Source organism: Panthera leo, chromosome A1, assembly GCF_018350215.1.
Source record: "Panthera leo isolate Ple1 chromosome A1, P.leo_Ple1_pat1.1, whole genome shotgun sequence".
Taxonomy (NCBI): domain Eukaryota; kingdom Metazoa; phylum Chordata; class Mammalia; order Carnivora; family Felidae; genus Panthera; species Panthera leo.
Genome location: NC_056679.1, coordinates 171,424,584 through 171,439,160, shown reverse-complemented (window position 1 = coordinate 171,439,160; position 14,577 = coordinate 171,424,584). Strand labels below are relative to the sequence as shown.

Here is a 14,577-nt window from a genome sequence, read left to right as displayed (position 1 = left end):
ACACTCTGACCCAAAGCCTTTCCAACTCATTTATTTTGCCAGTAGAAGTACTGCCCCAGGGTTACATAAGTTGCCTGTTGTCTGTGTAAGATGCAGTCTAGGGTCGAGTTCTCAGGACCCTAGCAAAAACTAGGCAGAGGGGAAAATATGTCTTCTAGTTCCATTTTCTCCTGAAAGTGGTGCAGCAGGTGACAGTGTGCAGGGAGGAAGGGGGGACAGAAACATCGTATTGCCTTTGGGTGCCATTTCCTCACTGTGTTATGCTACCGTTAACCCTTCTGTCCAATTATTAGCCTTTTAGATTTTGCCAGAACCCATTCATTCCACATCAGGATGCAGAGATCTGAATATTTAAACTGCAGCCCTACTGACAGTCCTGTTGAGTCTTCTGTCTGTGATGAAGGGTTGTTTCCTCGTGTCTGACTTCCTACTTGTTCAAAGACTCCTTTTTGGGGGAGAGGATGAATCTCTTCAACCTTACCCTGCCTTATCTCAGCCAGTAGTGTGACACAACCAAGCTCTCAGTAGTGTCCTTTGTGTTTTTATTAAAGGAACCTGGTAACCCTAGAAAGGGGCAAACTGAATCCTGAACATGCTGATGTGCTACTTCCTGCCAGCAAATTCTCTAAATTCAGCCCCAATACTTCATTACCTTTGAAACCAGACCCTGCACTTGGCACACCCCACTTTCCTGTCTCCCTGGGGGAACTGTTTTCTGGGACAGCCGGTCAAAGATTGTACAGATATGATTTTTGAATGTTTTGAAGCCTCTGCTGTGTCTAGTGGAACTTTAGGCAGAGTCAGGGTTACTTTTTGGAGATGTGTATATTCTTTGTGGTTTTGGGGATGTTGTTCCCTTTGTCACTTCTTCTTGCTGGATTATTTATTTTTTTATTTTTAATTTTTTTTAATGTTTATTTATTTTTGAGAGAAAGAGAGATAGAGTGCAAGCAGGAGAGGGAGTAGGGAGAGGGAGACACAGAATCTGAAGCAGGTTCCAGGTTCTGAGCTGTCAGCACAGAGCCTGACGCGGGGCTCGAACTCATGGAGTGTGAGATCATGACCTGAGCTGAAGTCAGACGCTTAACCAATGGAGCCACCTGGGCGCCTCTTGCTGGATTATTTTTTTAACATAAAGAAGTCTTACCTATTAGATTTGAAGCCCCTCTATTGAAATACTGGGTGCTATTTTTTAGTTTAGTTTATCTACAATGTCTACCCACTGGAGCATAATCTGCTTTGCTGTTCCCATGGATAACAATTTAAACATCTCTGATTTTGTGTGAGGAGAACTACAAGTTAATAAAACAATATTTATAAATCAGCTTTACCCAAAGCAGTACTTATGGCTTTTAACAACCATTAAAAGTAAATAATAAGGGGCACTTGGGTGGCTCAGCCTGTTGAGCATCCAACTTTGGCTCAGGTCATGATTTCACAGTTCATGGGTTTGAGCCCACATTGGGCTTTGTGCTGATAGTACGGAACCTGCTTCAATTCTCTGTCTCCCTCTCTCTCTCTGCCCCTCCCCCTCTTGTTCTCTCTCTCTCTCTCTCTCTCTCTCTCTCTCTCTCTCTCCCCCCCCCCCCTCAAAAATAAATAAATGTTAAAAAAAAAGAAAAAATTTGAGGCGCCTGGGTGACTCAGTCGGTTAAGCATCTGACTTTGTCTTGGGTCATGATCTCACCATTTGTGGGTTCGAGCCCCATTTCAGTCTCTGTGCTGACAGCTTGGAGCCTGGAGCCTGCTTCAGATTCTGTGTCTCCCTCTCTCTCTGCCCCTCCCCTGCTCATGCTCTGTCTGTCTCTCTCTCATTCTCTCTCAAAAATAAACGCAAAAAAATTTTTTTAAAAAGGAAAAAATTAGTAATTCGTACCAACTCTGGAAGGCTAATATTAGGAACAAAGATTTTTCCAGTTTGAGAAACACATAGCTGTAGGGAAGCACATCCTCTCTCCCCTCTGGGTCCAGAGCTAGTCCAAAGTTACTGAGGCTAGACAGGTGAGGTTTGTGTTGTCACTTGTGTGTTAATGCTGGGCTTTCAGTCCGCGTCATTTCCTATGGCCCCAGAAGGCTCTGCTTTCTCCTTTATTTTGGGGACCTGTTGATGTCTTTCTTTACACCTTTCCATCTTAGTTATTTCTTTACTATTTTTGTAATCTGGATGAGTACCCTACAGTTTTTTTCTAGGTTTTGAGATTTGAGAAGACAGTTTTTTACTCCTTTGTTGGGGCACTGTTTGTTGTTATAAAATATAAGATGACAGGGGTGCCTGCATGGCTCAGTTGGTTAAACGTCTGACTCTTGATTTTGACTCAGGTCATGATCTCATGGATCATGGGATTGAGCCCCACATTGGGCTCTGCAGTGACAGCTTGGAGCCTGCTTGGGATTCTCTCTCTGTCTCTCTCTGTCTCTCTCCCCCTCCCCCATTCATGTGCACATGTTCTCTTTCTCTAAATAAATAAATAAATAAGTATTAAATAACATCTAAGATGACAAAAGCCTTATTTTCCCCTTAGTGTCTCTGCTTATAGCTTCATCTCTGTCCTCCTACCTCCCTTTTTAATCTATCACATTATTTTTCCTCACTCAGTTTCTTTCTTTTCTTTTCTTAGCTTCTCTCCACTCTTTCTTCCTTTCTTGTGTCTTCTCTGAGTTATGTCTCCACGTAGGAGCCAGGGACATGTCAGAAAAAACCCGAGGATGTGGGTCAGGGTCTCGGTTCTGTCTTGTACTGGTATGTGACCTTGCGCAACTCTTTAAACCAATTTAAATCTGAGTTTTCTCATCTTTAAAGTGGGGTGTATACCAATATTTGTTGTTGAATGGGTCACTATAAAGATAAATGAAATCTAGGAAATGAGAGAATTTGATAGTGGAACCATGTAGTCTGATAGCTGACCTTTGAAATTATGGCCTCTTCTTTGCCTGTCTCTGCTCTCTTCCACCCCTTTCTCCAGCTTTTCCCACTTTTCTTTAGTCTCATATTCCTTTCTCCCACTTACCCTACCTTTACACATTTGGTTGTTTTCAGACCAGACCTTCTTATCCTCTGATTCAATAGGTTTTAGTAGATTTTAGGTCCCTGTGTGTTTCCACATGTTTGATTTTCTGGTGATAGGGTCTGTAGCTTTTATCAGATTCTTAAGGGGGTGTCTTTGTAACCCCAAACAGTTATAAAGTGGTCATTATGATCTAAACTATAAAGAAAAGATTGATATTAGCAAATGAAATTGGTACCTCACTTCACTGGCAGGATTAACTAAAATGCTTAAGTTTTCTTTAAAGATTACTTACTTTGCTCTGCTGATTTATGAAACAATCAGTTGGACTAAATTTATCAAATTGGGAACCTACCAAGTACAAGGCAGTATGAAGCTAATGATCTATATGGATATTAGATTATATTTGTTTTTATGAGTTAGAATTTTGAATCTTGCACCTGAGATCAGAAGTCTCAGCCAGCCTGTCTCTATAGGTTTGAGTCTATGGGCCTTGCTCTGGACTTGCCCAGGATGTATGTTGAAGGAGAACCTCGGAAGTAGACTTACAGTGTGAAACCTTTCACAAACCAGCTTTCCCTTCAAATACCTTGAGCTTAATAAAATATCCATTACATTCAAAGAACCCAGCCTGCAAAATATCCTATGTGCTCTTGATGAAAATCAGCAGTCCTTTGAGCATTCACTGGGGAACATCTGTGGATTACTTGGTCATCAGCTTAGTCAAGAGGTTTGTAAAGATCCTTTCTACTTTGAAAAGTAGAAAGTGCCCTGCATACATACACAGATACTATTAGATTAATGAGAACATTCAGCACTGTTCAGTTTTATCTGAAGTCCCTGATATATATATATATATATAAAATGATACCCTTTAACAAAAAAGAGAAGTTGGTGTTTCTAACAAATTGATTCTACCACAAATGTTGTTAGAATTTCTTCTTGTACTTTTAGATGTCTTTAGAGTCTGTATTTGAATAATGGGGTAAAATGGTTTTAAATATTGAATACATTATTGCTTTTTTAAAAAAAAGAGGGGCCCCTGGGTGGTTCAGTCTGTTGAACTTCCGACTTTGGCTCAGGTCATGATCTTGCTCTTCATGAGTTTGAGCCCCACATCAGGCTCTCTGCTGTCAGCACAGAGCCTGCTTCAGATCCTCTGCCCCCCTCTTTCTGCTCTTTCCCCACTCATACTCTATCTCAAAAATAAACATTTTAAGAAATTTAAAAAGAAAAAAAAAGGAAGAAGAAAGAAACTGTCTTCTATGGCACTGTAACAGGGATGATACATCTGAGTAGGGAAAATCTAGAGGATGAATATTTTGGTAGGGTTTTCTTGTTGTTAGAGTTATTAAAAAAAAAAAAACACTTCATTATCTTTGTGCCCAAGGAAAAAGATGAGTTTTGAACGATAACAAGCTTAAACCAGTGGGTATTTTTTCCCCATAGCCTGAAAATAGGTTTCCTTGTAAGCATTCCCTATTGCCCTGTCACTGATTTAGGTAAGGGCTGCAAACAAGGTAAAAATTGTGGGTATGGTGAGGGCAGTTCATGCAAAGCCAATAAAAACAATGCTCACCATGGTACAGCTTGTAAGGGTTACTGATTTCCACTTTAATAAGTCATGTCAAGATTTAGGTGTTTGATAGGGACGATTTAGGGCTTCCAGGGCATAATCAAAGTTGACAGAGATGACTCTGGTAGTGCTGAGCTGTAGCAACCGAGGAATGCTATCAGATTACTGAGTGAGTGCAAAGCAGGCTGCAAAATTAGGAAAACAGAAAGAGTTTGAAAGGGAAATTGCACCAAAGGTAGCCCATTTTTGTAGGGAGAGCATAAGGAATAAGTGGAAGAGACAGAAATGCCTTTAACGGCAAATCAGAATAATATATTGACGGTAGGGGGAGGTTGGGAAAAGCAAATGAATTTTTTGCTTGCTGGTCTTTGGGGAGTATGTCGACAGATGCCTGGAACCAACAAATTTCCCAAGGGAAGAAATATTACTGAAAAAATAGATGAAGATTGGTTTATAGCAGGTGATCCAAAAATGAATGAGTTGATGAGAAACACAAGTCCACCATCACTTGGGACCTGCAGGCTTAATATTAGCAATGGAGTGGCCATATGAAGCAATTGTCTGGAGAATTGTGCTATACCTGAAGAATAGAGGTTGGTTTCAATGTGTCTGACTGGCTTGGAAATAAAACACAAATAGAGAAAACATAGAATTTTAAAACTAGAAAGGATCTTTGCAATAATTTGGTAGGTGAAGAATCTGAGAGTTGACCAGAGATGAGCAGTTTGCCCAGAGCTGGGACGAGGCAGAGCTCGGGAGCCCATGTCTTGCTCATGTTATCTTGAAGCTTCATTCTACATTTGCTCCATGGGCTTTCTCAGGTTCAGCATTAAACGTGGCCTTTATCCCGGTGAATGAGAAATGAGTTAAGAACGGGAATATAGGAAGGTCCTATTAGGAACAAAACTCCTCAGGTAAAGGTGGGGGGCAAAGTGAGACCCATGGGGTTTGTGTAAGAATTCATTTGGTAATGTGAGGAATTTGGTAGAAGAGGCAGAACTATAATTGGGAAGTAGGAAAGAAGAGACTAGGAATAGTCATTACCTTCATTATTGTTATCAAGTGATTATACGGCATTTCATCTTCAAAACCTTTTGCAGACTTTAATTAAGTGTCCAGTGCAGTCATAATCAAAATTGCATAGATCATCTGGAAAAGTAGGATGTTGAAGTTTGGCGAGACATGTAGGAAATATATTAGAATTCTCTTATTCTGAAACATTGTTGGGATATACCTTATTCTAAAGCAATGGTCTCCCTTAAATATTGATTAAAAAATGAAAACCCTGTTATGATAAGTCTTCTTAACCCAGCTGTTAACTCTCCTTACTTGTGGATGAGGAGATAGACAAAATATGACGAATGTAGTTATTACCTTGGAGAGTACATGAAAGAAACACTTAATGTTTTTGAGGTTCACTTCTATTTTATTTTATTTTAATTTGTTTAATGTTTATTTTTGACAGAGACAGAGCACTAGCGGGGAGGAGGGGGACAGAGACAGAGAGGGAGACACAGAATCTGAAATAGGCTCCAGGCTCTGATGCGGGCCTCGAACTCAGAAACCGGGAACAGTGAGATCATGACCTGAGCCAAAGTTGGATGCCGACTGAGCCGCCTAGGCGCCCCTGAGGGTCACTTTTAAATGCAACATCTGAAAATGAATACATCCCTAGTATAACCCACAGTGGACTTCTTTTTCCCCCTTGAGACTTTCATGACTATCTGTCCTGTAAGAGTACATTTGGACTTTTTAAAAGGTATTATGTCGATAACAATGCTTGCAGTGTTTTTATTCTTCAAAATATGAATCTCTACATCAAAATTAAAATATAGCAGAAGAGCAAAAAAAGCAACACTGGTATATCCCATACCTAGGGATAAATGAGACAAGGCAGAATCATAGGGGATGTCTTTCACCCAAATGTCTATTTCTTTATTCTTTCATGCACAAAATAGTTCACTCCTGCCTTTTAAGGATTGAGCATTATAATATTCTTGCTTCCAAGAGCTAGGATTTTTCCTTTCCACACTGTACCTGTGTTTTCTGGAGCACTTCAGGGATGGAAGAAATGACACTTTCATTCTTGTAATGAGGCACCATTAACCAGCGACCATTTGTAAGGGTGTAATTTCAAACTTCATTACAGATTTAGGTAGCCACACAACCTCATTACTTGGGAAAATGTGCTTCTGTTGTGACTCTCCAATGAGCCTTACATTTTTAATGCACCTTGTTGGAATATTTATGAGATAGTATCACCAGTAGAGGGCATCTGTCTCTGAAACATCTGGATGTTACCTGACAGGGTTTCACTGCCCTCACTTTAGAGTCTTCTGTTAGAAAAACAGAAGTTATAGGTACATGCCATAGTCTGAAATTCTTTCCAATTTAGTTTTCATTACTAGCAAGGTATTGGAACTATGTGTGGTCATGTCTTTGTCTTATTTTTATTTTTTAATTATCAGGGTAAAGTCTCAGTATGAAGGTAATGAGCTAAAGTCCACACTGGAAGAGAATGAGAGTATAGTAATTGTGCTTCCTTTTAAATGTCTATCCTCTGGGTAAAGTATATTTGCCATGCTGGTAGGCTTGACCTCTGAAAAATATTAAAAGATGCTGACATCCTGGTGAAAAAAATTTAACATTGTGAAATTTAGTCTTGCCCATGAACTGTGCAGCAAATTGGCTTAGAATGGAAGCTATGGTCTAACAGACTCCAGGGTGAGGAGTTAGGGGACCTGGGTTTTATGTGTTTTTCTGGGAAGTTGAGGTGTGGGTTCCTGTGGGAGGGGAAGTAACTCCTGCCACCTGACATATTCCCATTGAGTGTCTCTTCCTAACTCTGGGTCCCTCATGCCCTGGGAGTGTCCAAGAATTGCTCCCCCACTGGACTGTCACATGATAACATAGAGTGGTTCAGAGATTGTAGGTTCTGGCTATGAAAATACATATACGTGTGTGTGTGTGTGTGTGTGTGTGTGTGTGTGTGCATGCATGTGACATTTTCAAGTGGGAATGTTTGTTTCAAAGAATAATAATTATAATCTCAAGTAGTATACATTCTCATATTTTTCTTTGGATCTAATTTTTTTAAATGTTTATTTTAGTGAAAGAGAAAGAGTGGGGGAGGGGCGGGGGGGGGGTGGAGAGAGGATCCCAAGCAAGCTCCACACTTTTAGTGCTGAGCCCAACACAGGGCTCGAACTCACGACCTATAAGATCATTGAAATTAAGAGTCAGATGCTTAACTGACTGAGCCACCCAGGTACCCCTAGAAATTTCTAATATTAAAGTCTATAGCAATGTATATTCAATTTTAATTTCCTCTGTACATGCTGTGAGAGAGAGAACTATGTTTCTGAATCTGAAACATGGCATCACTGTATCCTGTTAATTTTCATATAACAGCTTATTAGAATGAAAGCTTTAGTGAGGAAACACAGTTCAAAGGCTTGAAGTGTGTTACAGATAATTTTTTACCTAACACAATTTCTCTTCAATCTAGAGAGATTTAAATAGTTTCTTCTTCATAAGCTACTATAGTTTTTAACTTAAATTTGCTTTACATTGTCTTTAACTTATTTGTGAAATGAATTGTCACCCATCCACTGATTTGCATTTATAAGCAAATCTAGATATCCACCCCATGGTCTGTACTAAGTGCTGTTCACAGGGCAACCAAAAGACATCTGTTCAGAGAGAGAAAATGTCTCCAGACTTGTCTGTCTGTTCTTCTCATTTTTTTTTTTTTGAAGCAGTTATGCTCATATAGTCACAGTTTTGTGATGATGACCTTACAGTTCCATGCTGCTGTCCCACACCCTGGGAGCATCAGAGTATGAAATGAATACTCCAGAGCAACTTCCTGAAGAACTAACAAAAACTTTAAATATTCAAATAACAGGTGTTTGATTTTTGTAGAGAATACCCATGGCTTCACAGAATCATTGCAGTGCATTTCAGACAGGATTGCTTTAACTAATACTTCTTCCCAACCTGTCCCCTGCAACACCTTACCTCTGTTGTTAGGAAGACTTGATACAGGAGCACCTGGGTGGCTCAGTTGGTTGTGTCTGACTTCACTCAGGTCATGATCTCACAGTTCATGAGTTTGAGTCCCATGTCGGGGGCTGTGCTGACCACTCGGAGCCTGGAGCCGGCTTCAAATTCTGTGTCTCTCTCTTTGCCCCCACCCGCTCACACTCTGTCTCTCTCTCTCAAAAATAAATAAACATTAAACAAACTATTCAAAAAAAAGAAGAAGGAGAAAGAAAGACTTGATACACCAAAAATCCAAAACTTCAGTGTGGTGAATGGATAGGCATTGTTAGGTCAAACAGGATTTGAACGTTCAGAATTGGTTGTCAGCACTTGAAAATTGGAAGAGTTCACTTTAAAAGCCCAAATTTGTGGATTATCCTTAAAAAAAAAATCAGAGGATTTGGAAACACTGTCCGATCTCACATGGCAGCTGCCTGTATCCCCCAGTAGCCGCCACCCTGGGTTTTCCTTTCCCTTGTTTACATTCCCTGCCTGGCCCCTGTCTGCGGGAGTGTTGAACCTTGCCTGCCTCTTGGCCAGGTGAGGCTGCCCTCATCAGAATGGCATGTACCTGCTCAGCGGCTAACACACGGTGCCACCACTTGTGGCTTCTTGTACTTCTGGTTTTCTATCTTAAAAATGGGAATTGTATCTGGCACCTTTTGTTCATGAAAAATTTGACAATTAGTGTGAAATTTTAAGAGTGCTTCAAAGTAAAATTATTTATTGCTACTTTGGTTAGTACATTTAAAAAATATTCTGTTTCATGATTTTAGAATGGCTCCATAGCAGACACTGTTTCTTTAGTCAAACCTTAAATATGTTTTAAATGAGGTTTTTGTTTGACATGCCTATTTCTTAGAAGCTTTTAAGCCAAAGATAGAAGTTTGAAACTAATATATACTTCCATATTTATGTATAAATATTCTAACAGACTTATATGTGTGTGTGTACACTTATCTACTTATGGATATATTAATCCAGTTAATACATCTTAGATTTAAGTGATTTTAATAAAACTGTTCCTTGAATAACTTTTCATTTCTTAATAAGTTTTCAATAACTTATTTGATAACTTCTTAACTTTTAAAACCAAGTTTAGGATGAACCAAAAACTAGAGCACCACATGTGTGAATATTAACTTGAGATGAATGGTCTTTCTTTTCAGAATACGTCAGGAGAATGATATGGTTGATTCAGCGCCTCAGTGGGAAGCTGTATTAAGGAGACAAAAGGAAAAAAATCAGGCGGACCCCAACAACAGACGATCCAGACATAGATCTCGCTCGTACGTGGATTCTTTTTGTAGCTTTCTTCAAAAACACTGAGCTTGAAGTAGCATGCAGATTCTTGGGCAGATTGGGCTGTCTCTTTGAGGTCTAAAGTGATTGTAGTTCAACCATGATTGTCCCATTGTTTGTCATATTTACCTTCTTATGTTTGTGGCACTCATTAACTATATCTGAAGCCATAGAAGTTGGAGCAGTGCCAAAACAAAATGTCAGAAACGAGGCTATCAAAACTATGTTTTGTTTTGTTTTGTTTTGTTTTGTTTTGTTTTGTTTTGTTTTGTTTTTAAACAAAGCATACATTCAACCGAGTAAGTAGGCGTAGTCTTTGTTCTGGAGCCTGGCTCTTGGTGAAGTACCTGCTGTTTCTCTCAATTGGAGTCTGCAGAATTCTCTGAAGTCTTGTTTGAGATTGAACCAGATGTGAATATCTTCCTATTAAATTACCATTTGTGAGCAGTAGTCAGTGAGTGATTCATTACACCCCAATGTTGGGATTTGCCTGCTCCTTCTGTTGCTAGGCAATGCCATGTGTGAGCACAATTACCCGTAATGATGAGATTGCCAGTCCCCCAGATTAATTTTCTTTTGAGCTGATAAAATTTTTATGTTTTTTTAAATGTGCACATCATCCAGATTTAGATATCCCCATCCCCACACCCCTTCTCAAAGCTTACCTTTTGAAAGTGAGCTGGGACTAACTACCCATCCCTTTGTGATCTTAGGTGGTTAGTTGTCTGGTGTTGCTTATTTGTGGAGGAAGGGATTAGTGTCTCAGAATGGTGGAAGGATGCCAGGGAGTGGATGCAGAGACAAGCTGTAGGTAGGTGAGGGGCTTCTAGGGAGTCAGGCAGAAGGGTGCAGCTCAAGTTAACAGAGGCCAGGAGAGGATTCTAGAAGATACACCTCAGAACCCTGTGTGATTCTAAGGGATGCTTTTTAGTCTTAGATGCTTACTTTTTAATTAGAAGGTATCCTAGAGTTTGCTTTTATCGGTAGTACATCATATTGAGTGATGTCTGCTTCTTTTGTAATAAAAAATTTGCAAGTTGTCACTATGCAGTGTACCACTCCCTTACAGATTTATTCATTGCTCCATAATGTTTTTGTTGTGGAACCTAATTAAAATATTCAATTTAAAGCAGAAGTTAATAAAAAGTTTCCTTTGTCTTGGATACCACCTTCCCCCAGCTCCATTATAAAAGAGAGGTTTAGAACTGGAAGAATCAAGACCTCATTGTTGAGAGTTTAACCAAAAGGCACAGAATCCCCAAGATCAGGATGCAACATACTCACGGGTAAATCTTTTGTAATCATGCTTTTACCTTTCCATGTGGAATCTTCTTCTATGAGGGACTTTCTATACACAATGTTTGGTGACTTGTTAAATCTTAAAAGACATGTTTAATTTTTCTAATAATTTCTAAAACATTCTAAATTCAATTAAATGCCAGTACTAAATTTCATTTATTAAAAAGGGAAAAGTAAAATACAATTAGGAAAAATTTTATATATAAAATTTAAGGAGGTCAAAAAACATTACTTGAGGCAATATGTAAAATTTTTGAGTAATAGTCCATTGTATGATTTTACCACAATTTGTTTATCCATTCTTCTCTTGATGGACATATGGATGGTTTCCAGTTTTTGCTATTATGTTAAAAGTTGCTATAGACATTCATACAAGTGTATCCCTGGAGTATGGTATTTTATGCCCTGGGATAAATACCTGAGTGGAATTGCTGGATTAAGGGATATTTCTAACCATATTATATGTAATAGTAACTACCACCGTGATTTCCAAGGAGGCTGTATCATTTTACACCCCCACTAGCAATGAACGAGAGTTCTAATTCTGCCCCATTCTTGCAGATCCTTAGTTTTGTCTTATTAGTTTCAGGTAGTCTACTTGGCCTGAACAGGTATTCCATGATGGTTTCGATTAACATTTGCCTGATGACTATGATGTTAACCACATTTTCCTGTGCTTTTTGGTTGTTCGTATATCTTCACTTTTAGTGTTGAAGTTTTTGCGCATTTTAATTGGATTAAAATTAAGGATTGTTTCCTTTTTATTATTTATATGTAGCATTCTTTATGTAGTCTGGATATAAGTTATTTTTCAGATATGTGTATGGTGTATATTTTCTTCCTGGCTATGGTTTGCTTTATCATGTTCTTAACATTGTCTTTTGATAAGCAGATTTTCTAAATTTCAGTGAAGACCAATGTATCATTTTGTTTTCATTTGTAGTTAAGGCTTTTTTATATCTTAAGGAATATGGGCCTACCCTAAAGTTGCAAAGGTGTTCTCATATCTTTTTCTAGCAGGTTTATAGATTTTGCTTTTGTATTTAGGTCTGTCATCCATCTAGAATTAATTGTCCAGTATGTGTGAGGTAGAGGTAGATATTGAGAAGTTTTTTCCAGTTGTGTATGCACTATTCCAGTACCATTTGTTACAAAAAAGACTATCTTTATTGAAATGCCTTGGGGCCTTGGTTGAAAATCAATTGACTGCTTATCTGTGGGCCATTGATCTAGTTGTCTATCCCTAAGCCACCAAGTTGTCTTGGTTACTGTAGCTTTATAGTAAGACTTGAATCAGGCAGTGTAAATTCTCTAATTTTTTTTTCAAGATTGCTTTAGCTATTTTAGGTCTTTTCAGTTCTGTGTGAATTTTTGAATCAGCTTGTTAGATTCTACCAAAAAGTAAAAAATAGACTTTAGACTTACGCTGAATCTACAGGTCAGTTTGGAGAAAATTCTTAACCATCCATTTATTTAAGTCTCTTAACAACTTTCAGCAGTGTTTCTTGGATTTCAGGACAGCGTTATTGCATTTATTTTGTTACATTTAACCCTAAATGTTTAATATTTTTAATGGTACTGAACTGTACTTTAAAAAAATGTTATTCTCCAATTGTTGGTTAGTAGATAGGAACACAAATTATTTTTTGATATTAATATTGTATCTTGCCATCCTGCAACCTTGTTAAATTGATTTCATATCTCCAGAAGCTTTTTTTTTTTTTAATTTCTTAGAATTTCCCACATTTACAGTCCCATTGTTTGTGACCAGGGACTACTTCCCTTTATTTCTATTTTTTTTCTTTTTATTTCTGTTTTTTCCTTAATGCACTTGCTAGATCTTCCATTTTAGTGTTGTATTACAATTTTGAAAAGAAGTGTTATGAAAGGAGACCTCCTTGGCTTGTTCTTTTTCCTATAGAGGAAACATTCAATATGTTAAGTATGATGCTAGCTGTAAGACTGAGGAAGATCCATTCTGTTTCTAGTGTAAGAGGTTTTTTGTTTTTTTTTTTATCATGAATGAATCTTGAATTTTGTTATAAGCTTTTTCTGCATCTGAGGTGACTTTATATGGGTTTTCTTCTTTATGCTGTTAGTGGGAGAATTACAGTGATTTGCTTTGAATGATACATCCTTGCATTCCTGAGATAAGCCCTCAGGGTCATGATGTATTATCTTTTCTGTATATTGTGGGATTCTATTTGATACTATTTTGTTGAGAAACACTGGTCTATAATTTTCTTGTAGTAAGTATCTTTGTCAGGTTTCTGGCAATGGGGTTTTACTGGTCATTTAAAATAATTTGGGAAGTGTTCCCTTTTTCTTCATTTTCTGAAAGAGTGAAGTAAAAAATTAACATTATTCCTTCCTTAAATATTTGATATAATTCACCAGTAAAACCATCTCTGTCTGGAATTTCCTTAGTGGAAAGTTTCAAATTATAAACTTGATTTCTTAAACAGTGATAAATTGGGCTATTCAGGTTTTTTACTTGTTTTGTGTGAGTTTGAGTAATACATGTTTTAAAAGGAGTTTGTTCATTTTATCTAACTTGTCAAATCTTTTAGCAAAAACTTGTTCATAATAATGCTTTAGTGTCTTTTTAACATCTGTGTGATATTACCTCTTTTATTCCTGATGTTGATTGTGTTTCTCTTAATTTTTCCCTTAATCTATCTTTTCAGAGAACTTTGGGTTTTTCTTTGTTGTCTATTTCATTGATTTCCACTCTTTATTACTTCTTTCTGTTTATTTTGTCTTTTATTCTTTTTTCATCTTCTTAAGATGACAACGATTTTAAACCTTTTTTTTAAAATGTTTTTTATTATATTTGAGAGAGACAGAGCATGCAAGTGGTGGAGGGGCAGAGAGAGAGGGAGACACGGAATCTAAGTCGTCAGCACAGAGCCCTATGGCAGGTTTGAACTTGTGTGAACTGCAAGATCATGACCTGATCTGAAGTTGGCCGCTTAACCAACTGAGCCACCCAGGCATTCTGTAAACCATTCTCCTTTTTAAATATAAGTACAGAGTTGCAGATTTCCCTCCAACTATATGTCACATATTTTTATAAGTGTTTTCATTATCATGTAATTCAAAATAATTTTTAATTTCTCTTGTGATTTCTTTGATGGTGGACTTTTTTTAGTAGTGTGTTGATTAATTTCCAGATATTAGGGGGTTTTCTAGATATCTCATTATTATTGATTTCTTTTTTTTTTTATGTTTATTTTTGAGAGAGAGAAAGAGAGAGAGAGAGAGAGAGAGAGAGAGAGATGGGGGAGGGGCAGAGGGAGAGGGGGACAGAGTATCTGAAGTGGGTTTTGTGCTGACAGCAGAGAGTCCGAC

The 14,577-nt window shown here is 38.0% G+C and overlaps 1 protein-coding gene across 2 annotated transcripts in view; it reads left to right on the top strand.

Annotated features, from left to right (window-relative positions):
- EPB41L4A (erythrocyte membrane protein band 4.1 like 4A) overlaps positions 1-14,577 on the top strand; it is a 253,070-nt gene that overhangs the window by 219,259 nt on the left and 19,234 nt on the right. For both annotated transcript variants that reach the window (XM_042945193.1, XM_042945184.1), the window contains one exon: positions 9,795-9,914. In XM_042945193.1, coding sequence (XP_042801127.1) covers positions 9,795-9,914 — 120 coding nt within the window. The remainder of the gene's footprint in view (positions 1-9,794; positions 9,915-14,577) is intronic.